This window comes from Vicia villosa, unplaced genomic scaffold (genome assembly GCF_029867415.1).
Source record: "Vicia villosa cultivar HV-30 ecotype Madison, WI unplaced genomic scaffold, Vvil1.0 ctg.000938F_1_1, whole genome shotgun sequence".
Classification (NCBI taxonomy): domain Eukaryota; kingdom Viridiplantae; phylum Streptophyta; class Magnoliopsida; order Fabales; family Fabaceae; genus Vicia; species Vicia villosa.
This window is the reverse complement of record NW_026705420.1, coordinates 314,929-339,714: the sequence shown is the minus strand read 5'-3', so window position 1 is coordinate 339,714 and position 24,786 is coordinate 314,929. Positions and strand designations below refer to the sequence as shown.

At 34.7% G+C, this 24,786-nt stretch overlaps 3 protein-coding genes across 3 annotated transcripts; 1 reads left to right on the top strand and 2 right to left on the bottom strand.

The window, feature by feature from the left end:
• Positions 1-407: 407 nt before the first annotated feature.
• LOC131632354 (WD-40 repeat-containing protein MSI3-like) lies at positions 408-2,736 on the bottom strand. The gene is made up of 6 exons (XM_058903109.1): positions 2,365-2,736; positions 1,951-2,262; positions 1,710-1,853; positions 1,187-1,311; positions 918-1,013; positions 408-818 (listed from the first exon to the last, which is right to left on the bottom strand). Exons 1-6 carry the CDS (start codon positions 2,680-2,682, stop codon positions 584-586), a joined length of 1,230 nt encoding a protein of 409 aa, XP_058759092.1. The 5' UTR covers positions 2,683-2,736; the 3' UTR covers positions 408-583.
• Positions 2,737-16,734: 13,998 nt separating this feature from the next.
• LOC131632366 (heavy metal-associated isoprenylated plant protein 26-like) lies at positions 16,735-17,505 on the top strand. The gene has a single exon (XM_058903120.1). It carries the CDS (start codon positions 16,775-16,777, stop codon positions 17,243-17,245), a length of 471 nt encoding a protein of 156 aa, XP_058759103.1. The 5' UTR covers positions 16,735-16,774; the 3' UTR covers positions 17,246-17,505.
• A 2,381-nt stretch (positions 17,506-19,886) lies between these two features.
• Positions 19,887-22,715, bottom strand: LOC131632358 (probable inactive shikimate kinase like 1, chloroplastic). The gene is made up of 8 exons (XM_058903112.1): positions 22,688-22,715; positions 22,091-22,163; positions 21,909-21,996; positions 21,487-21,525; positions 21,063-21,162; positions 20,246-20,357; positions 20,138-20,204; positions 19,887-20,018 (listed from the first exon to the last, which is right to left on the bottom strand). The coding sequence occupies exons 1-8, from the start codon at positions 22,713-22,715 to the stop codon at positions 19,887-19,889; spliced, it is 639 nt and encodes a 212-aa protein (XP_058759095.1).
• Between the last annotated feature and the right edge of the window lie 2,071 nt (positions 22,716-24,786).

Here is a 24,786-nt window from a genome sequence, read left to right as displayed (position 1 = left end):
ATTGGGAATGATATATGCTGAGAGCTATGTATTAATCAGGATGTGTTAGTTAGTTAATCCATATGTTGTAACCTCTTTTGATAATCATTAACCATATCAGTTATAGCATCATCTTCCTATCATTTCTATACTAAATCCATTGTGTTCATTAGATTGTTTAGAGGCAAGTAAGTCAAGGCTGCACTACCATGTTGAATGTCTGCAAAGTTGGAAAATTATGAATTTTGTCAGCTGCAGGAAGCTGTAATTTGGTTGCTAGTTGGTTACTCCTTTACTGTATCAGGAGTTGTAGAGTTTGGGGAATGCAAGCTCATAAAGGAAATGCAAATTCAACAAAGTCTGTCAAAAAGGCTGCAACTTGACCAAAACCAGATCACCCTCTAAGTTAACATACTTGTCACAATACATTCTGATTATAAAAGCTTGTTGCCATGATACTATGATGCCCACCATTGTTTTAACAATCACAATACATTCATATAACAACTGGTAATAGTCAAATGGTCACAAAAAATACAACAAAACAACAAAGCAGTGGCTGTAAAAGCATTGTTGCCTCTGATCCTTCTTATACTACTTCTACTTAGTGCTGATCGATACCCATCCAACTGTTATCGTCATCAACATCTCCGTCATTGTAAATGCTTTCAGCCATTTGCCAGACATGGAAAGAATTATCCTCAGCTACACTTGAGATTACCCATGGCTGGTGTTGGTTCCATGAAAAATCTGATATTTTTCCTTTATGACCCCCATGAGAGAAGAGTAGTTCAGGAGGACCACCCTCTTCGTCTCCCTCTATCATCTCATCGCCAATTCTGAGTCATTAACATTAAAAGGCAGATTTATATTTTGTTCACCATTGTGTGAAAAAGAAAAGAACAAAGAATTATGGAAAACCAGAAATGTCTTCTTACCTGTTAAGATCCCAAACCATCAGCCTTCTGTCAGAACTAGAAGATGCCAATATGCCATCGTGGTTAGGATCCCACTCTACTTGAAACACTTCATCGCTACACATGAAAAGTAAACCAAATTAGTAAGTAGAAGAAGGTGCTGAAATTTCCACAACTAAAGAAATTGGATCTAAAGGGTTAACAAGTATAACTATTTGATCCATCAACTACAGGGTAATAACATTAACAAAAAACACACAATATGAAATTGTGATAGATGAAGGACGTACGTGTGGCTACTTAAAAAATGCAATGGCGCCTCAAGCTTCCTTATATCAAAGAGACCAACAGTGGTGTCTGAAGATGCTGTAGCCAAAATCCATTCGTTATAGGGATTAAAAGAAACAAAGTTCACCTGTTCGAAACAAAAAAAAGAGGAGTCAACATAACACTGTGAGTGACAACTAATGTTCAGGCAAAAATATCAACAGACATACAGTAACAGGAGCATATTTCAGCAAAAAAAAAAAAAAAAAAGGAGAAAACAGTGAAATCTACAAACATTGAAAACATAATAAAACACCATGTTTAAGACCAACATGGTCAAAATTAATTGTAACCTTTAGCAAAATCATAACATATAAAACCCAAAATGGACTGATTCTAGGAATCTCATGCAGTAAAAATAAGCATTTTTCCTCATAAATAAAGGAAATTCTACGTGATAAACAGCATGTCATTCTACCATATTACATGCTTGATGAAGAATAGCCTAGCCTAGCCTACACGAAGATTATGAAGTAACATCATTACCTCTCTTTCATGGGGCTTGAGTGATTGTTGCGCTTTGTTTGTCCTCAAATCCCAAATTATTAACTTGCAGTCATCTCCACCTGACCCAAACAAATTCTCATCCTTTGTGTGCCAAGACACATCTTCAACAATACTTTCATGGCCCTAACATACACAAAATCAAAACTTCAATAATTCCATCATCAAAATAACAATTAATCTCACAACAAAACCAATATATAACACACCAAACATGCATTACCTCATAAACATGAACAGCATCAAGCACATTGTTTTGAGATTCAGAAAACACATCCCACAAACAAATCTTATGGTCATTAGAACCACTCAAAAGGTACCCTTTCTTAAAAGGACTCCAAGACAAACCATAACCTTCTTCATCATGACCCTTCAACCTGAAATCAGGATCATTACTATCTCCTCGTTTCTTAGCAAAATCAAACACATAAACCTCTGAATTACAAGTCTTTGCAGCAACAATGCTAGGGTTCTGCGGCATAGAACGCGCCCGATTCACCTCACCATCAACAAGAACCTTTTGAGTAATCTCCACCTGCAAAACAAACAAGAAATATCATTTAGGAATTTCATCGAACAGTTGGTACCCATAAAATAAAATCAAGCAAAAGAAAAACATGAATGAAAAAATGAAAACCTTGGGAAGAAAGGGGCTTTCCGGATCCTCAGAAAAGATGGGTTGGGATGGGTTTACGGGGAGTGTTGAATCTGCAAACATGAGGTAGTTGGATTCTTCGTTGGAAGTGTGAGTGGCTATGAGGAGTTTGTGGGTGTTGAAGGAAGGGTGAGAGTGGGGTTGAGGAGAAGCGGGAACCCACTGAACAGTGAGGGAAGGCCATGAGAGAGGATGGGAAATGAACAAATCGTATAGAAGAGGAGTGTTCCTCTTCCAAACAGAGAACTCTTCTTCAAGCTCGGTCTCGGTCTCAGTCTCCATTTCGTGTTCTTCCGCCATTTTTGTTTGCTTGAAATTTCTATGCCCTCGCTCGCGCCAATGCCTCTCTCAAAATGAAACACCGGTTTTTATAGTGAAAGAAAACACACACAATTCTGCTGGATTGGGCCTTTTGGGTTGCAATTCTTCTACAAATTCTTAAAGCCCGTTATCATTATCTTTGGGGATTGCTTTTGAGAATTTGTTCTGGCACCCTTCCAATTAAAATTAGCACCCCGATTTCTCTTATTGATCAAAATGCTACTTTTATTATTTACCCCCTCTCATTTTGATATTTAGCTACAAAAATCTCATGATTAAAAAACACAAAAAAAAATTGTTAGTGTGTATTTAAAAAAACTGATATAGTTTTTTTACTGAGACAATCAAAATCTTTGCATTTTTATTGGATTTTTAAAAAATCGGTATGTGAGATTTTACTGGATTTTTAAAAATCTCATATTTTTTCTCAAAATTTTTGGAAAATTCGGTAAAGCGCATATTGCTCGGACATTTGTAAATTATCAGTGAAAATTTTGAACGACTTTTGGTATCTCTAGTATGAACCATACCTTCATTATATGTTTTAATTAACAAGTATTTCCCTCTCGAACCGACGTATTATCATGGGCATAGTCTATTGGGAGATAACATAGTATTATTATTGTTACTGCTCATTCTAATATAGCAAATGGACAAAAAGGAAGGAAAGACAAATTGATTATGAGTTATAAGAGAGGAGGAAACTAGAAGAACTAGAAATCGCCTTAAGGAGCTTTTAGTAGAAAAGTTAAATGTCTATTTATGTTCATATCAGTGTCAAGCGGTGGTGGTTGGAAGGTAACTATTAGATGTGGTGTTCACAATCATCAATTGGCTAAAGATTTAGTGGTTCATGATATATTAAATAGTATGAAATCTGAAGAATGATTGTTCCTGAATGATATGACAAAATACCACACGAAGTTGAGGTACATAGTGGCTCGCTTTGAAAGATAGAAATCATGATAACATGATGAGTGTTATGCAAATCTATAAGGCAAGATCTATATACCACACGAATAAGATAGGCTCATTGACAGAAATGCAATATCTACTGAAATTAATTCATGATGGGAAATACATTTACTAGACTAAAAACAAGGAGGAATCAAATGTTATTGTTGATATAATTTTGACACATCTTGATTCAGTGAGGCTATTGAACATGTTTCATTTGGTGCTGATTTTTTACTTTACATAAAAAACAAACTAAAATCGGCTTCCTTTAATTTTACTAATCTTATTGCTTTTGTGAAGGTGATGAACATATTATGTTGATTGTATGTACAAACCAAATATGTATTGTCTCCCACTACTTGAAATCGTTGGCGTTATGCCAACGAAATTGACATTTTTTAGTTGGATTTGTTTGTTTGGAACATGAAACGAAGAAAAACTTCAAACGGGCACTGGAGAAACTGGGGGAGTTGCTTACATTAGAGAAAAGGTTTCCCAAGGTCATGTTGACGGATCGAGAACTTTACCTGATGAATGCCATGAAGTTGTGTTCTCATCCTTAATTCATTTGTTGTGTGTGTTTCATTTTTCATAAAATGTTAGTATGAAATTCAAGGAGTATGTCAAATCTAATAGTCAATAGCATGTTATGGATCTATGGAACAAAATTATGTATTCAAATAGTGCATATGAGTTTCAGCAACAATTGAAACATTTTCACGTAGTATGTGCCAAAAAAATTGTTGGTTTTGACATATTTGAATGTGGTTGCTTCATTAGGACAACACATGTTGTGTGTGTGTGTGAACTTTCATGTCTTCAAATACATGGTTACCTGGTTCCATTAGTTTATATGTTTCAGGAACTAACATATCCAAGCACAACTTCCATGTGTCGACCACTAGTGAAGCACAAGCCCCAAAGAGGATTTAAGAAAATTAAGAAAGGACAAGGGAGTAATGTGCATTATGGTCCTTCGCGGTGGGAGTACATTGAGGTTTCACGAGAAAGACAAATAATAAAGATTCCATCTACTAAAGCTTTATCAAGTCAACCGTGTAGCAAGTATTGCAGACATATTTACTTATCTCAGATTCCTTTTTCTTTACATGACTATGTTGAAGATATTATATATGTGAAGCCTGATAGAAATTGTAATTTTCATGCTACTCCAACTTTACTTGAATGGGGTGCAGAGTCATGGTCCTTGGTTAGGACGCACTTAGATAGTGAAGTTTATCTAAATAATGAGATGTATTTCAAGGTGTTCCATGACATGGTCTCTGAAGTTAAGAATTTGTTGTGAGTATCTAGCTTGAGTGTTCAAGATCGTGAGAAGTGGATGATGATTTTTGATATGGGTTATCCTATTGCTTATGGATACGATATGATATTGGTCTCGTTGTTCAGTAACCTTAACATCACTTTTTCCCACTTGTGGTATCTCCATATACAGAGACGGACCCAGAAGTTTTAGACTGTGGGGGGGAATTTTATATATAAATTTTTGATATTAAAAACATAATATATCATTTATGAGAAAAAGAAATATGCACTGATAGTGTAAAATATTTTTACATTTTCAACCAATAAGAGATATATATTCAATTAAAACTAGGGGTGGCAAACGGACATGCCCGCCCCGTTTAGGCCCGCCCCGCAAAAGTCCGCGAAAAAACGAGGCGGGCATATTTGATTGTGCGGGCCTAAAACCTTGTCCCGCCCCGCAAAAAAAGTGAGAGCGGGGCGGGGAAAGCCCGCGGGAATTGAACCTTTTAGGCCTGAAAATAGTAAAATTGTATGAAAAAGCTAATGCCCGCAAAAGCCCACAAAAAAATGGGGTGGGGCGGGGCGGACACATTAAAGAGAGTGGGCCTAAAACCTTACCTCGCCCCGCATAAAAGTGCGGGTAAAACGGGCTTTCCCCGCGGGTCGGACCCGTTTTGCCACCCCTAATTAAAACATAATTTTATTTTAAAAATACTAATATGACATGACAAATTTAAGGATTTTGATTGGTTGTACTTGTAATATTCGTTTATATTGTCTATGCAATACCTTAAAATTAATCATTTATAAATAAATAAATATAATAATGATTTTTAAAGTTTCTAATATAATTATTATTACTTTATAGGTTATTAATTCTTTTTTAATTGAAAAAATGCACTATCATAATTTCCTAAAGATCATATAAACATCTTTCAAGCATGTCGCATGTCTTTATTATGTAATAGATAATATATCACTAGACATTAAAATACAAACTAATAGAATACTAATTAACATTAAAATACAAACTAATAGAATACTAATTAACTAATACATTAGTGGATACTTAGGTCTTTATTGCATTAATAAAAATGTTTCAAAATTATAGTGGGGGCTTACGCCTACCGTCTTTGACACCTAGGTCCGTCGCTGTCCATATATGTTTGTGAGTATACATGAATGTATTGTAGTTGGTTTGTTAACAACAATCATTGGGTTCATGTAAAGTTGAAACTTGATTGTACATTGCCTTATATCACTGATCGATGGAGACTAAATTGTACTGAAGGTTCAAAAGCATGAGAAACAACATACGTGAGACGTATAAGGTACTAGCAAGAATAATTAACGAAGTTAACATAATTAATTTGTTTTGAATTAATATTGTCTAATCTTAATTAACGAAGGTATTGGATTAATTTGTTCTTAATAAAAAAATCATGTGCGTAAAAAATAAGATATGACTACGGTGGATAAATGGTTGTGGTAATATAGTATTATCGTAGGTGTATTTTGTTGTAGTGCAACTTGTTACCTTGGTGGGGCGAGCTACATTTTTATTCCCAATTTCACTTGGCGGGCTTGCCCTCCCCGTCCCTTTTGTGGTGAGCTTAAGGCAGGGCGGGCGACCCATTTTGACATCCTTAAGTTTGGGGTTGCTCTTGGAAGTTAGCAACATTAAATTTTGGGGTTGGGGTACAAGAGAAGAATGAGAATAATGGCAAAAAGAAAACAAAGAAGTTAAAATGACTTCTTAAAAAAAATTGATGCAAAACGAATGAAAAAAACCAACAAGTTGCCTTCTCTAGTACCAATTAATCATGTAAAATTTTGTGATGAAAGGAACAAGGTAACATAAGGAGAACTATGTACCTAACTCTTAGGTTTAAGCCTATTATCCAAAATTATCCTACCCATGCATAAGTCACGTTACAACTTTGAAAAGTCATCGAAAGTTTGTGTTTAGATACGACTCTGATTGAACGTAATAGAAACTTTGTAAACTTATGGTTAAATGCGTTTGTACATTGATTATGTGATAACCTTATCATTTTGAGTGAACAAAGATGAGAAGAGAGACAAGTTGAATGCTTGTGATGTTGGAAGAACTTTTCGAAATTATCAGGATTGAAGCAGGGGATAAGTGTGTTGATAAAAAATAAGAATGGTGATGTTCATTGGTAAGGGTAATCATTTTATATCTGCTGAATTTTTCAATTTACAGACAAGTTACTCGAGGAGAAGCAACATAGTAAGTTTGGGGTTGTGATGAAACTATGTTATTATGTAATATTTGCGAGTATTTTTTACGGAATTGGTAGAATTATGAGAAAAAGCCAAGTAAATATAAAGAAGAATTGAGCAAAATTGCAAACGAGAAATAAAATGGGACTCAGAAAATTTTAAAAGAAGAAAAAAAAGAAAACAAGTGTTTTTCACCTTGGATTTCTCGCAAACGCAATGGCTTCATCGTGGACGATGATAAAGTAGCGCGATCGCGATATTGAGCAATGCAATCGCAAAATTGCTTTCTTCTGACACGCTTTTTGCACTTTAAATAGAAAAATATGGACTTTTGGGGGTGACAAATTCTAGGCTGAAAATTGACGACAATGAACTTTTGACACAATTTTGGAGAACATTGAAGTCATTGGCTGAAAATTGATGGTAATGAACTTTTTACACAATTCTTCTTTTCAACTCATGGTAATTGTTAATTTCACAATGAGTAACTAAGCTATTTTTTATTAGGTTTTAGAGATGAACCTAATTGTACTCTGTTGGATCATATGAATGTTTGAGATTATTTGAATGTTTTTATGCTATAATTATTATTCAATTGTTCTTGTTCTTATTGTTCTCTGTGTGTTGACAAGCGTGCAAAATAACTTTACATGAGTATGGATTATTGACTGTAAGTCTACCGATCTAAATTAGGGCAATTGTTGAAATAATTAAATAGAAATAGGTAATAATAAGTTGTGGCTTTAGAATTAACGAACTTAGAAACGCCTAGGTATACTTTGAATTCACCTAAAGAATTAGGGAATTATTGTCTAAATTAGCGAGTTGTTCACCAAAGAATTGAGTGCAGTGGTTTTGTTAATTCGCTTTATGATTATAGTGTAATTGTTATTCATGTAATACACATTCATTAACATATATAATTAAGGGATTCTAAATAAAGATCTAAGCGCTCTTCTTTATCGAAACTTTACTCTGAATTTCTTCTCGTGCTTATTTTTCGTACCTATCATATTTGAAAACCCTCATTTTATTTATTTTAAGTCACATTATTATTATGTTGTTTATATTCGCAATTTCTGTAGAGACGAATTATTTTATTACTTCGGCCGTGTTAGTACACTTGCTAAGAAAGTCATTAGAAAGATGTTAGAGACATTGATACATCATCAAGTATGATGGTCATTTCATCGATTATAAAATGACAATGTCTGCACATGCCATCTCTCAACAAACCCAGACAATAAACCATGGTTATAATATAGCCATATTCAGTCCTGCAGAAATCATCCAGTCTATATAGCTATAAGACGCCCTGAAATTGTAGTTCATCTGACTGCGACAACTTTGCTACCTTTACACCATGGTTTATACATTTCGACGTCTCACATTACTGCAAAAATAAATACATAATCGTCAAACAACTCAATTATTATAATGCAAATTTTTAAGAGAGTAATTAAATATTCTTGTTACCTCTCTCTTCCACATGTGCCTAGAAGTATGGTGTACATATAGAGGAAGTAGTGAAAGGTCTGAGGGACCTCCCAATAAACTATTATAAACGACATCATCAAGTTCAACATCAAGTACAACAACATGTACTAGAGTAGCGGGGGATTCATAATGAGTCGAAGATACTTGAATTCGGGAAGATGATGCTTTAGCAACAAATGACGATTTTACAATTGTGGGTCGCGGGTTTCTAGCTTTCTCCTTGCGCACTGAAGCATGTTGGATCATTCTATCATGTATAAATATTTGTAGGTCATCGGCCATTTTTCCTATAATCGAACAAGAAAATGTATATCATAATCAAAGAAGAGGAAACAATGTATTAGCGAATCGAACTAAATACAAAATGCAAAATATCTAAAATCCAGATTTTGTTATCTAGATTAAGGGTCTAGATTTCAAAATTTGGATTGCACGAACCCATAACAGAAACAGAAACAAAGCATTACGAACCCTATTCATCAAATGTTCAAAATTTTCTACCGAATCTAATTAGGACAAAATAGACATGACTCTATTACATGTAACAAAATGTAGCATAACTATAACCTATCTAGAAAATACATGCATCACAAATTAAAAAAAAAAGTTAGGAAATAAGAAACTTATCAAATGTGATAGATTGATGATCTTGGCTTGAATGTAGTTGAGTAAATATTCAGAGATGTGTTAAACTTGAATGTAGTGGAGTAGAAGTTGTGAAAAAATTGAAAAATGTTGGAACAGGAGTAGGCACTAGTGAGCTCTATTTTCACTTGTGTGCAAATTTGAAGAAATGAAAGGGAAGGAAGAATAAAATGTCAGGGTGTTAATATTTAAAAGTAAGCGTTCAGACTTTGAGATTTGGACAAACCCTTTTAATTTTGATTTTGCGTGATTCTAAAGTTGAGTTTGGTGTGATGTGTTATGCGCCAAATTTTAATATTCGTAATCTGAAATTCAAAATTCAGACTTTTTTCTACCTTGAATTTGACTTATTTATGAAAAAATTTGTTGTGTATTTAGGGTGTCCGAACTTAGAAATTTGAATTTTAAAATTTCTTCATATTTATAAAATGTAATGAATAATATACTAAAATTTTAGGTATATGTACTTCCGAGTCATACGCATTAGCTACTACCGTATTTTTTTGGACTAATATTGACCCATAAATAAAAGAAAAAATTGATATCATTATTGAGTTTACAACTGTGCAAACCTTAATGGTTACAATTACCTAAGAAACATAATAATAATAATCACATAATGGACCTGAGTGAACACTAATCATGAACTCTTATCATATTAAAATATTTTTATTTAAACTTGAAATGTGGAGGAAGGCCCACATATTAACAGTGCTTTAAAAAAGGAAACAAGGAGGACAATAAAAGCAAACGTAGAGAGAGGAGAGAGAGTGAGCAGCGCACCCGGCGATTGGGGGGTTTCGTTTCTTCCTTATATGTTCCATCTTCTTCCCTTTGTTTTTCTTGGCTGGCCCTGAGTAGATCTTCGGTTGGCTTCAAGCATTGGTTACGATATCTCGTCAATTTCGATTTCAACTCAAGATCTTAGGGTCAGGGATCTTGTTGCTGAGATGGATTGTAACGGGTGCTTTCTAGGGTTGACTGAGGATTTCGATCTTTCATCAGGGTTGGTTTCCGCTCCTTCATCGGGGTTTGTTGGTCTCGTGTCGGCTAGTTATGCAGAAGGGAGGGTGGACAAAAGTAACTTGTTTGAAGCGTGTCGTGGCACGGTGGGATATCTTTCTGTATGGGTGGAGGAACAGGAACTCATTTTCAGTGGGTAAAGAGGTGACATCCATGTATGTTTCCGAGTTCCCTGAGGTTTACTCGGCTAGGGAACTTTTTGAGTTATTCGGTTGTTCTGGGCAAGTGGTTGAGGTTGCAATTTCACCCAGAAGAAACAAGTTTGGTAAGCGGTTCGGTTTTGCTTTGTTTATCGGCGTTGTAGATGGCAGGTTGTTAGCAGTTCGTTTGGACAATATTATTATCGATGGCAGGAAAATTCACGTTAATTTACCGAGATTTATGAGGGCTCCACCTGGATCTGGAGGAAGGCGGGACGGTGCAGCGAAGGAGACGCAGACGTAAACGCAGGGAAGGACGTCTTGGCTTAAGGTGGAGGAGGTAAAGGTTAGTTTTCGGGCTGAATCTAGTAGAAATTCTCCTTTTTCCTATCCTAAGGCTGTGGCGAATGACAATATCGGCAAGGTCATGAAGGAGGGTGCGACTATTCTACTAAATTTTAAATCTGATGTGGTTCAAAGAAGTAGGATGGAGAAGGCATATGTGGGCAAGGTGTGCATCCCGGGGTTAGCTTATACCGTTCAAACTCACATGGAGAGGGATGAGGTATTCGAGATTAAAGTAACACCTTTAGGCGGTAATTGTTGTTTGCTCGAAGAGAATGAAGAGGGTTTCATTGAAGACTTGATTAGTGAAGGCGAGAATTGGTGGAAGTCTTGGTTTGTCGAAGTCAAGAAGTAGGAGGCAGGTATGATAGACGACGGAAAAGACGCGTGGTTTCGAATTTATGGCATTCCGGCTCATGTGTGGAGTTCTGAGTTTTTTGTCGCGTTGGCTGAAACATGGGGAAGGTTCATATGTCTCGATGAGCACACTGCTAGTGGGGAGGTTTTCGATGTCGCAAGAGTCATGGTGAATATTCCTATATCTCTTGTGATTCCTGATTCTGTTTCGGTGAATATCGACGGTATAAGGGTGGAATTATTCGTTAGGGAAGACGCGGCGGGAATGTTTCGTTCGTCGGTTCGTAAACAGATTTATGTGTCTTTAGGAAGCGATCAATTTGAATCTGCAGATGATTGGAATGCTGTTTCAGTGGATTCGGAGGAAGCGGTGGGGTCGAATAGTTCAGGAGACAGTATTGAATAGTTTATTTCCGAAACCGGGAAGAGCCACAAAGACACGCAGAGATTGGAGTGAAAAATACATACAGAGAAGGAAATTTTGTTTAACAAAATTTCAAATGCACTGAACGACATAGGGGATAGGAGTGAGGGATCTGTGGGCTTAAAAGTGGGTGGCGGTATGTTTGACCTCTCATTGGCTAACATCCGTAATGCAGTAGAGGGAGGTTCCACTGGACACGGCATTAAATGATATTTATCAAATGGAAATTCAATTGACAATTATGATTCTCGACCTATTTATTCTTCTGGAAATGTAAAGCAAGGTGTTACCACCAAAGCAACAGGTGCTAGCAGTATGGTAGCGGAAACACAAGTCAGTGGACAGAATTTAGATCTTCCTAGTCCGGAAATGTTTAAATGCACATCAGAATTATGTGGGGGGAGGTCCGGAGGGAAGATACTGAAAGTAAAATATTTAAATGACTTGAACATAGGTGGCTGTAGAGTTTCGACAGGGGTGAAAAATCGGAAATGTTCGGGGTCTGTTTGGGAGACAAAACAGGCTGACAGCAAGGTGATTAAAAGAAATGGTAAAGGAAGTTTGCGTTTGATCAAAATGGCAGAGGGTGGAAGCTTGCTTAGTGGGAGGTCGAAGGAATATTATGGGGATCACATGGAAGAATTCGATATTCAAAGAAACAATGGGAGGCAATGGGAATTTGTGAACCGAGATGTGAGGGATAAATTATGGGCGGCCATCGTTGCTTTGGGTGTTGTTGACGTGGAGGGGCAGAACAAGTTAGTGAGTAGGATTGTAGACTTGGAAAAATGGAGAGAAACCGAAGAGGAAGGAAGGAAGGTGTTACATAATGTTGATCAATGATTATTCGATCATTAAACATTAGAGGGGGAGTGAACGCACTCAAAAGAAGGAGAATTAGTTCCATCATTATTAAAAGTAAAGCGGACATTTTTATTATCCAAGAAAAGAAGGTGACTAGTATGAATGAGAGTATTGCTAATAGTTTTTGGAAATCTATGAACATTGGTTTCTCTTTCTTGAATTTGGTAGGAAGATCGGGTGGTTTGATTACCTTGTGGAAGAATGATAGTATGTCGGTATTGAATAGTTTTAAAGGCGATGGCTTTTTGGGAATCAAAGTGAATTGGAAGGATAATCTTTATTATGTGGTGAATGTTTATTCTTCGTGCGATATTAATAAGAAGAAATCTATGTGGGAAGAGTTGATTGAATTGAAGAAGATTTTCGTTGATGGTGAATGGATCTTGGGTGGTGATTTCAACGCTATCAAAAATTGTGGAGAGAGGAGAGGTAGGGGGTTTTGGTTAATAAGAAAGAAGCGGAGTTATTTTCGGAATTTATTATCAAGAGCGACTTGGTGGATGTTCCTTGTAAAGGAAAAAAATTCTCTTGGTAAAGTGGGGATGGTAAATCGAAAAGTAGGATTGATCAGTTTCTTTTATCGAGTGTCGTGGTCAATAGATGGCAAGTGATCGATCAATTGATTGGTGATAGAGACGTTTCAGATCATTGCCCTATTTGGATTATGGTGGATAATCAAAATTGGGGTCCTAAATCATTCAAATTCAACAACGAATGGTTCTCGCTTGATTCTTTCATTCCTTTTGTTGAAAAAGAGTGGAAAAGTTTAAAGGTGGAAGGAAGATGAGACTTTATCCTTAAGGAAAAGCTTAGGATTTTAAAAGATAAACTCAAAAAGTGGAGTAGGGAGGTGTTCGGGATGATAGATTTGGAGATTGAAGAAGGAGTTCATGACATCAATATTGTCGACGAAAGGTTAGATTCTAATTCCTTAGACTCTTTTGGTAGTAATTTGGTGTGTAGAAAGGAAGCGTCGAGTAGATTTTAGAGGAATTTGAGGATAAAAGAAAATATGCTCCTTCAAAATTCTAATTTTTCTTGGCTTAAGGAGGGGGATTCGAATAGTAGTTTTTTCCACAAAGGGATGAAACAAAGAAGAAGACTCAACCATTTAGGCCCTATTCTTTCTTCGAGTGGCTTAGTGGAATCGGTGGAAGATGGTAGGGAGGAGGTTTTTAAACACTTTGGGAATAAATTCATAGAACCGGAAGAGGTGAGACCTTTATTGGATGGCATTAATTTTAGTACTATTAGTTCCGAGGAGGCGGAGGGGCTTGAAAAACCATTCACCGAGGTAGAAATCAAGAAGTCGGTGTGGGATTATGGCGGGAATAAAAGTCCGGGTCCTGACGGTTACTCTTTTCTTTTTTTAAAGAATTGTTGGCATATTATCAAAGAAGACTTTATCATCTTTTTCAACTATTTCTTTGAAGGTGGCTCTATCTCTAAAGTTATAACTTCTTCTTTTTTTTACGCTAATTCTGAAATCCAAGAATCCGATTGGTTTGGACGACTATAGACCCATTTGCTTGGTGGGATGTTTGTACAAGGTGGTGGCTAAACTTTTGGCGGGGAGATTGAAACTTGTTCTCAACCTATTATTTCTCCTTCTCAAAGTGCTTTTGTTCCCGGTAGGAAAATGCTAGACGGTGTGGTTGTGGCGAATGAAGTGGTGGATTATGCTAGGAAAGAAGGTAGTAATTGCATGCTTTTTAAAGTGGATTTTGAAAAAGCATATGATAAGGTTAGTTGGAGCTTCCTTCGTTATATGTTGAATAGAATGGGCTTCGGGGAAAAGTGGAAGAAGTGGATGGAACTTTTGGTGTTTTCTAGTAACATGTCGGTGCTAGTTAACGGTAGTCCCACTAAGGAATTTAAAGTTTTTAGAGGTTTGAGACAAGGAGATCCTCTCTCTCTCCTTTCCTTTTTGTTTTGGTGGCGGAAGGTCTTACGGGGCTAATTAGAAATTTGATTGAAGTGGGAGAATTTCAAAGTTTCTCTATAAAAGGGGCTTGTAAGATGGATATTCTTCAATTTGCGGATGACACCTTAATTGTGGGGGATGGCAATTGGAAACATGCGTGGGCGGTTAGAGCGGTTCTTAGAGCTTTTGAAGTGGTGTCGGGGCTTGGCATTAATTATCAAAAAAGTAAGTTGATTGGAGTTAATACTAATTCTCATTTTTTAGAAGCGGTCTCCCATTTTCTTTCTTGTAAATTGGAAGATAATAGCTTTTATTTTCTCGGAATTCCAATTGGGTTCAGTCCAATGAAGGAAGCCACTTGGAATCCTCTTTTGGCAAAAATGAAGAATCGGTTGGAAGGTTGGATGAATTGTTTTTTGAATTTGGGTGGTAGAATTACTCTTCTCAAGTCCGTGCTTAGTTCGTTGTGTATCTTCACTATGTCTTTTTTAAAGATGTCGGCAAAGGTGGTGAGAAAATTTACTAGCATTCAAAGTAGGTTTTTATGGGGTGGAGTGGAAGATAGAAGATGTATTCATTGGCTAAAGTGGGGGAATGTCACTCTTCCTTTGCATAAAGGAGGTTTAGGTGTGAAGAACTTGGCGACGTTTAATATGGCTCTTCTTAATAAGTGGAGATGGCGGATACTTCAAGGGCAAGATTCTTTGTGGTACAATGTTTTAAAGGCACGATACGGAGACTTATCTTCAAAGGTTTTTGGATTGGAAAGAGATTCAAAAGTAGCTTCCTCTTGTTCATTATGGTGGAAGGATATTTTAAAGATTTTTTCCTCTTCTTTAATTGACCCCATTGTTGCTTGTGGTAGATTTATAATTCATGACGGATTTAATACTCCTTTTTGGGAAGCATATTGGTTGGAAGACAAAGTTTTAAAAGAGGTCTACCCGAATTTATTTCTTGCATCTCGCTTAAAGCATGTGTTGGTGGCCGCGATGGGTGGACGGGTGAATGGTTCGTGGCAATGGAGGGATTTTGGGATTCCCGGCCACTTAGCGGGGAATACCGTTCTTGACGCGGATATCATGTCCATGAGGGGGTGCTTGGCGGAGTTCGAAGGGTGGAAGGAAGGAAAAGATAAAGTTGTGTGGTTGGGAAATCCGGAAAAGGAATTTTCGGTAGCTTCTTGTTATGAATTTTATGAGAAATTACGCATACCGTACGGTCCTTCAATTAAGCATGAGGAAGCGTTTGACATTTTGTGGAAGATGGAAGTGCCTTTCAAGATAAAGTCTTTTGGGTGGAGACTACTTCATAATAGGCTTCCAATGAAGACCTTTTGGTGATTAGAGGTATGTCTTTTCCTTTGAACGATTTAAAGTGTACATTTTGTGGATATTGTTCGGAAAGTAGGAATCACTTATTTTTTGGATGTTGGGTGGTAAAGTATATTTGGGGAGAAATAGTTTTTTGGGTGGGTAAAGAGGACAATTTTGATGATGAGTGTTTGTCGAATTTTATGGAATGACACTCTTTTTTTTATAGTAAAAATGTGAAGGTTAGAAAATTGGATGTTGTTTGGATGGCTACAACATGGATTCTTTGGTCGGTTAGGAATGGTTGGTGCTTCCGTAAGGAGACTTGGAATGTGAATAATACTGTTTGGGACATCAAGTTGTTGGTATGGAAGTGGTCGTTTTGCGGGAAAATTACACATCTCAATTACTCTTTTTACAAATTTTGTATGGATCCTTTGTATTTTCTCTCATAAACGTAATTGGTTTGTATTTTTTTTTCTGTCGGAGTTTTCCGATTTTCTTTGTAATCGGGTTGGAGAACCCTTAGTTTTGTCATCAATATAATCTCTTGCTTTCTAAAAAAAAATAAAAAATGCTTTTATCTTTTTCAAAAGATTTACTGTATATTATTAATGATGAAATCTGGATAAGTTTTATATGAGAAATGATGGAAATGAAATACCATACGGCAGTTGCTGCTACTGGTTACTGAAAATTCATTCTACATTCCTTCCTTCCAGTTTCCTCCTCCAGTAACATCAAAATATGTCACACCATATCCTTACTAAATCCTTCTTTCCCATTATCTATATTTGACTAACAACCCTCATAATACGTGCCGGCAGTTTGAAAACATCACATAAAAACAAAAACAACCACCGACCATATTTCCGCTAATGAAATCTTAACCATACACACCGAATAATAAACAGACACATGGACGAGTCAGATTTATAATCCTTAATTACTATCTGATACTTTAGTTTACTATTATGGCTTTTTAGTCCACTCAATCATCTCTATAAATATTTGAAGTCATAAGTAGAACTTGTAACACAACAACATTATCAAACGCTTATACAACATGGGTGTTCTCGATCACATCTCCGACCTCTTTGACTGCACTTACCGAAGAAGCTCCAAATACAAGAAAAAACGCAAGCAGTTCCAAACGGTGGAGGTGAAAGTGAAGATGGACTGCGAAGGATGTGAGAGAAAAGTGAAGAGATCAGTTGAAGGGATGAAAGGGGTGACACAAGTGGAAGTTGAACGGAAAGCAAACAAAGTAACCGTTACAGGGTACGTGGAGCCTTCAAAGGTGGTGAATCGTATTACTTATCGAACAGGGAAAAGGGCTGAGCTATGGCCTTATGTTCCATACGACGTGGTTGCGCACCCTTATGCTCCTGGTATTTACGACAAAAAAGCACCTTCAGGTTACGTTAGAAACGCTTATGATCCGAATGTTTCGAACCTCGCGCGGGCTAGTTCGGCTGAAGTTAGGTATACTACTGCTTTCAGTGATGAGAACCCCGCCGCGTGTGCCGTCATGTGATGTGATCCCATAGCGGCTTATCAACAGTATATAACATAGTCTGTCTGTATTTTTGTCTTCTTTAATTTCCTTTTAGTTTAGTTTGCCTTTTCTATTATTGTACTGTATATTCCGAAGAAAACAAGCATAATTTTAAATTGCTGTTTAGAATTGTAACTGTGGCTTCAATATTGTATATTCTAACTTTTGTAAACACGGCATAATTTTGGTGTAATTTAAAATCAAACTGGATTCCTAATTGAAACCACATTAATTAATTTTTTTTTATCAATTAATCATTTTTTAAAAATTTTAATCCAAACTAACTAATCTTTCACCATATTTTTCAAACTAACCATATTTCAAACAAAATAAATAAATTAAAGAGGAGGCGCCACTTGTAATATCACCTCGAATATTTTTTTAGTGTTACTTGCGGATTTATCTACGAAATATTTTAATATTTTTGTATGCAGATAAATCTACAAGTAAAATCAAATCCACATATAACTAGAAAAATTAAAAAAAAAATGTCACGTCTCGTCTTTAATCCATTTTTTTTGAAACAGGTTTAGTTTGAAAAATATAGTAAAAAGTTGGTTTATTTGGTATTAAAATTCAAAAAGTGATTAATTGACAAAAAAATTCAATTAATTTCATTCATATTTACTTAATTATTTTCATAAAAACAATTAACAGAATTAAAAACCAATATTTTAAAACCTATTCCTATTCTTATGTAATAAAAAAATCGTAATAGATATTTTTTTAACCATAACAACCTCCTAATTCAGATTTACAATCCAATTAAAATTTACGATGCAATGCAACGTGAGTCGCAACAATGATCACAAGAACCCCCAACCATAACTTAAAACTTGTAACGTGAGTCGCAACAATGATCACAAGAACCCCAACCATAACTTAAAATTTGATAGAAAATAAATTCTTTTATTTTTTATATTAACTAGTAAGATATTCGTGCGTTCACTCGGATAAATTTGTTTGGTACGGTATAAAATTTATTTAGATATCAATTTAAATTTATGATTAATTATTTAATTAAAAATAAATAATAGTCCTATAAATTTAATTGTACTAAATAATAATAAAAAAAAATCTGTGAGAAGAAGAAAAATAAACTATAACGATAATTGTTGATTAAAATAAAATACATATTGTGTTGATAGCGACAAATTAAATAAAAAATTAATTGTATGTAGGACTATTAAATATTATATAATTTAATAAAATAAATTATTAATTCAAATTTTAGATTATAACTTGTAAATAAAATTGATTAAATATGTCATATATATCTGAATATAACTTATTGCATCCGAGTAATAGGTAATCTAGCTACAAGCAATTATTATAGTCAATTTAATTAATACTACTGAAATAATTAAAAGTAATAATTATATATCATATAAAAATGTATGATTAAATATATGCATCACATTAATTTATTTGAGAAAAGGATTCTGATATCTTCTTATTAGAATTCATAGATAAGCATTGTGCATAATGCAAGAAGTCAAAACTGATACAAATTTAGTACAAATTTTAACTCTAACTATAACCATGTTAAGGAAACAGCAAAGAAAATATGGTTATTCTACAAAGCTGATGTACTGTGCCATGCTACAAATACTATAGACACAGGAAAATAGGGCCTTTTTTCACTAAAGTTTCTCATTACTTTTTCCCCCTTTCAACTCTTACACAACATATTCTTGTAGGTAGTTCTGAGTAATTTATTAGTACAAGAGTAACTAAATAGTTTCCTCCCTATAAAACATGTGTGATGGGAGTTTCAAAGGGAATCAATTCAAATACATTCTATAAATGAAATATAGGTCTAGCCAAAGAAGTTATCATGCTTGAAAGTTGAAACAAATAAATTTTAAATGGTATTCCTCTACCAATTGAAAGTAAAGTACTTATAATTTGAATAAATAGAATAAATAAAATCAAAGTAAATTCAATAAAATATAATGGAAACGTAAGTATGAAATGTGTTGTAAAAAGCGATGTCAGGAATAAAATATAATAGGAATTAGGGAAGATAAGAAGAACATAAGAATTGGTTATAACTGTTATTCTTTCACTTTCTCTTAGAATACAAGGTTACAAGTTTACAAGAATAACAAATAACCTCTCTCACCCTAAATTAGGATTTGCAGCTTAGCAATGATGAGAGACTAGTATGTTATTTATAATAAAACCTAACATACTAATGGGCTTTTTCCACAAGGCCCATTACACAAGCCAACTTAATAAACAAGCTAACTTAACAAATTAGGGTTTAAACACTAAAACCTAATTTAACATGCTAACAACCCTAGCATCTTCGACACAAGCATATGAACAACCTTCGACTTCATGCTTAATCCTGTCGAACCAAGAAGCTACCCTTAGGTCATACTAGAGTTCGATCCAATATCTCACAAAATGAGCCAGACAAAATTAACTTATTAAAAGTGTGAATTACAAATTCAAAAACCTTTTTACTCAGTTTTTAAAATTTGCAGTTGATCAAAATTGGAGCTCAATATCTTATCCGTCATGCATCACATCACAAGATGAGAGCCCAAAAATAATGTAGCAAATTTCTCAAAATAAACTCCCAAATCACTTTAAGATGCATTGCACTCGGTCTTCATTTTTCATTCCCACCAAACAATCGCTTAACTCCACTAGAACTCTCCCTCCGATTAGTTGCAGCATGCTCCATCTCTTGATCAAAAGCAAACTTCTTTTGCCAAAGAGCTTGTACCTGATCTTCCACAGACTGCACTCATTCAAGTAACTCTTAGAGTTCTGTAATTTTAGCCTGGAAACAGAGATTACCTATGTATTAAAATCCTACGCACCAATAATGTACCTTCACGGGGAAATTGTAATACATACTTTGGATAATTTAGCATGAGTACTATTTATTTCATTTATCTCAACTCCAGCCTTGGAATTTTCGACCCTGTAGAACATTTAATTAAACGATATCAAACACCAATAAACCATAGAACATAAATTATCTTAGTTTTCTTTAAATTGTCATCTACATCCAAATTTTCAGTATTGTCAAATGACTCATTTAACTTCATGTACAAATCCACAACATATCTATATTCTAATTTAACAAAAGCATCACAGAAAAATTGACTCCTATACTATTCAACTTGTCTAAGATATAACTAAAACATCCTCAAACTGAACTCATAAATAATTTTGACCCAACTCCCACATATTAGCTAGCTCCAACCATAATACCAACATAAAGCCAAATAGTACATTATTGTCAAGTGAATAGAACACAAAGGATGAATTGAGAATTTTGTTAACAGAACACACTCGTGATATAAATGAGTACATATTCTATTAAGTGAATGTTCATTCTCTTTTTCAACTCAAATTATTTTAAAAAATTAATGAGATAATACAAGTCAATGAACCAAAACACAAACATGATGAAGAATATAACTGATATACTAGAGATTCTTTAGCCCGTGTTCACTGCATGAGAAGCTTCTTGCCATAAAATAAGTAGAAATTTTAAATAAATAAATTTGTGGAAAAATTGAAGAAAGATTTTTCCCCTTGAAAGCAAATATTTTGAAATCTTTAATTTCTTAAACAAAAGTACATATGCAAATTTATTACTTATAAGCTAAAAATCAAAATATATTGAACCAATAAGGCAACATGGTACAAAGAATGCTCATGAAACTCAACAGAATGTTGGTAAGGTATGCACCTTCTCGGTATGTTGGTAAGAATTAACAACATAGAACATAGACAAAGGTGATTAAGAAAGAATTAGCAACATAGAACATACTGGTGACGTTTAGAGCGACTTCGTGCGATGCATTTAGAGAAAAAACGCCAATCTTCTGTCCTCTCAGTGAAATTGTGTACACAATTTCATTTTCCATAATCTGACAGATGAGAACAACAAACACAAAAAAAATCTCAAACTTGCAAAATCATGGTAAATCCACTCATATCAGAATATGAATTTTCCTGAAACATTTTGAGCGAATAACACATAACCCTACACTATCAAGTATTGTAAATAGAATTATAAGTTGTAAGAATAATATGAAACTAATTTGCTTATCAGAATGCAAAAACAATTATAAGAGCATAACAAATCTTGTCAATGACGGTTTAATATTTAATTACGGTAGAAAAGTGAGCTCTCAACTAAATTTATACAAATTAGTTTTATTTTGAATAGCACCATTTCCCGCACAAACTACCAGTCGACCCATCGATGGAAACTGCTTAAGCTCTTCAGTCTGCAGTATTTGACATGTAAAACATAAGTATAACCTATAGTTTAATTCATGAGAGATTATTGATGTATATGAGCATCTTTATCCTTAAATTAAGTGAGAATAAAAACATGTCAGCTCAACAAATTAGAAGAAATTTGTTAGAGAGGAAGGGATAGAATCACACTGTTTTGATGCATAAATCAAACACAGTGAGTATATAAACATGAAGTTATACCGTGTTCAGATATTTCTCTAACAAATGACAAGTTGAAAATAGCTTATGGATATGTTATAAGTTGTTTCTATAAGTTTTCTCAAACAGTCTCACAAATATTTATATTATTAGATAAACACATGTGAGTAAATCCAAATAAACCCTAAATGAAACTAACATAATGAATTACCTTAGAGTCACTGATGCATGCTTCGTCACTCTCTTTGAAGGATTTTGCAACTGATGCACCACCTATAGCTTCTTCCACCAAATCATCGCTAAAAATAAAGTACATAATCAACAAGTTTAGATACAAATTGAAAGCTATCTCATTCCTAAAATAAATCCCTTTACCAAAGAATAAATAGGTACATGTCAAAATAATAATATCGCAATACATCATCTAGGAGTTTTCTTAGATTGGTTTTAAGACAACTTTTCATACCTTCATCAAATAAATCAGTTAGAGCCACAATAAGCTAGAAACGCTAAAAGCCGTTGTTTGTGTGTTAAAAGCTATTCTTACCAACCAAAAATATGGAACATGGCTTTCAACTCAGGGGATACATATGATGCTTTAAAGAGGGCAACAATTGTGAAGTAGAAAGAAAGCATTTTGTAGATATCGATATGTTATTTTCCCTTTAAAGAGGGCAATCTGGTATAAACCAACATCCCATCCTTTTCCAATGAAAGGATCTTTCGCATCTAATTCCCAAATCTCTGTATACTTTCAATGGACAGAAAAAGAAAATCAAAATGTTTCCCAATACAGTTGGTTTTAATGAATAACTTCATTTAACAACTTAATAACATTTTCTGATTCTAGAATTCATATTACATATTGCATCAACATAAAATAAAAATAAAAAACAGAATTCATGATTAAACAAAATCAAACAAAATGAAACAAAATCACCTTTATGTTTCTATAAAAAACCACCTTCAAAATCAAACAAAATCACTTACTTTCATGTAGAAAAACCACCTTTGTCATGTAAAACTAACTTCCAGATGGTCTAAGCCTAAATTTAGAAGACCGTACTAAATTTCATAAACAACTTCATACTTAGGTAAAAAAAGAGCGGTAAATCAGGAAAAGAGCATTAAATTAGCAGAAAGTCAGTAAATCAAAGAAGATACCTTAACTTTGAAATGGTCGGAGATGGAGATCGATAAAGTTGCTCCAAAATAAAAGATTATTGGTTCTTTAAAGAGATCTTGAGGAGAAGAGAAAGAAAAATGTTTTCTTTTTCCATTTCGAGCTGTGACGGTCGGAGAATGAGAAGCGGTGGTCGACGACAAGGTTCGCCCAAACAAAAATCTACCCGGTTCATTAGGAAGGTTGTGAGATGGTGATAACAAAAATGAGATTGATTTCTCAATTGTATATATAGGGTGGAAACAGTGGCTGCGGCGGGCAAAAGCGTAGAAATTGAGAGAGTGGGTTTTAGAAACCCTATTGAATGAGAGAGAAAGTAAGAGACAATGAGTGTGTTAGGGTTTTGCAGAAACCCTGGTAAAACTACGGTCCTGGGCATTTTAGTATGGAAAAAGGATTTTAATTGCCAAGTGTCAAATAGTTATTAGAAAGTAGAAAAGTTGTAGTGTTAATTTGTTAGTTACTAAAATAGCATTTTCGTAGTGTGAATTTTTTTGTTGAGGAAAGGGCATTATCGGTAGTTTGGTCAATTGATTAGTAATGCGTAGATTAGAGGATTTTAGGGCGTACGATTAAATCATAAGGACTGGTTTGATTTTAGGTGCGTCTGGAGATGCATCTCCACGCACCAATAAGGGCATTTTTGGGTTTTCAAATGTGTTGGGCGTACCTTATAGGGTGGAAAGGGCATTTCTCAAATTTTATTTCTCAAATTTTGACCTAAATACTCCATAATAAATACTTCTAATTTGGAAAATTGTGATTTCCCCTATTTCTATTTTCAATACATTGGTTAATATAGAAGAAGTGGAGAGAGTTTGGGAAAATTTGTGTACCGAAAATCTTAGAGAAAAGTTATGTGATCCATTAGTACTCTTGGAAGTCTTTCCTTCAAGTTATTTGATCCACAAAAAAACACCTGGAAGTCTTGCTTGCAAGTAGGGGTGAGAATAGACTGGGCCGAGCTAGGCTTTGCCAAACTTGAGTCTGGCCTGCTAAAAAATTCAAAGCCTAAGTCTGGTCTGTAGCCTATCATATGCTTATTTTTTGGCATGAGCCTGACCTTTTTGAAGGCCTAATTGGCCTATTAGCCTACTTAAAAGCCTATTTCATTTGAACATTTGTAAATAAGTCATTCAACTCAAATTTATATAAACTAACAAATTAAAAGATCAGTGAGATTAAATGTTTGTTTGCATTGACTTATTTGAGTTTACCTGGTAGCATAAATTTTGTGATACTATTTGTTTGAGAGAACTTATAGAAGCAACTGACATTGTTCATAAGATTTTTTTCATCTTATTTTCATAATTTCTTCAAGATAACCAAGATTTATTTTTATATTTTAATTCAAAGTACAAAATACAATATAATAATAATAAAATTATTCATATTTATTTAAATAGGCCGGACTCATAGGCTTAATAGACTTTTTATATAGCCTGTGTCCTAATCTTTTAAGCTAAATAGGCTTATAAAAAAGCCTAGACCTTTTCTATTTATATAAAATGTATGGTCTGGCCTAGGCCTATGTAGGTTGGGGCTTAGACTACTGTTAGTCGTCCTGGCCTATTCCCTCCTTACCTGTAAGTTATCTGATCTGATCCACATAAAAACACCTGGAGGTCTTCCACTCAAGTCATATGATCCATGCAAATACATCTGGAGGATTTACAAGTACGTAATTTGGTCTTATTCCCATAACTTTAACCAATCGAAGAACCTGAACATAAGACATCCGGTTCATAGATTTTCCTTCACCAGATGTCTTTGGGTCATATTGTCCGAGATTTTTTTTCAAAGTTGTTTAATTTTTTTTTGGACTAGTCTTGATTCGGCGAGGATGTTATTGTAAAATTATTCCCCGTGGAGGTGTAGGACAATGAGCTCAAGTGGAAACTAATGT

Excerpts from the sequence above, each read along its gene's own strand:
- LOC131632358 (XM_058903112.1), bottom strand. The coding sequence starts at position 22,715 with ATGACAAAGGTGGTTTTTCTACATGAAA. Across the intron at positions 22,164-22,687 it reads GGTGGTTTTTCTACATGAAA|GTATGAAAAGTTGTCTTAAA; the intron begins GTAAGTGATTTT and ends TATTTGATGAAG. Across the intron at positions 20,358-21,062 it reads AGTCGCTCTAAACGTCACCA|AATATAGATATGTTGTGGAT; the intron begins GTATGTTCTATG and ends TTGTTAAATTAG.
- LOC131632354 (XM_058903109.1), bottom strand. The coding sequence starts at position 2,682 with ATGGCGGAAGAACACGAAATGGAGACTGAGACCGAGACCGAGCTTGAA. Across the intron at positions 1,854-1,950 it reads ATGCTGTTCATGTTTATGAG|GGCCATGAAAGTATTGTTGA; the intron begins GTAATGCATGTT and ends TGTGTATGTTAG. Across the intron at positions 1,312-1,709 it reads TCAAGCCCCATGAAAGAGAG|GTGAACTTTGTTTCTTTTAA; the intron begins GTAATGATGTTA and ends TGTTTCGAACAG.
- LOC131632366 (XM_058903120.1), top strand. The coding sequence starts at position 16,775 with ATGGGTGTTCTCGATCACATCTCCGACCTCTTTGACTGCACTTACCGA.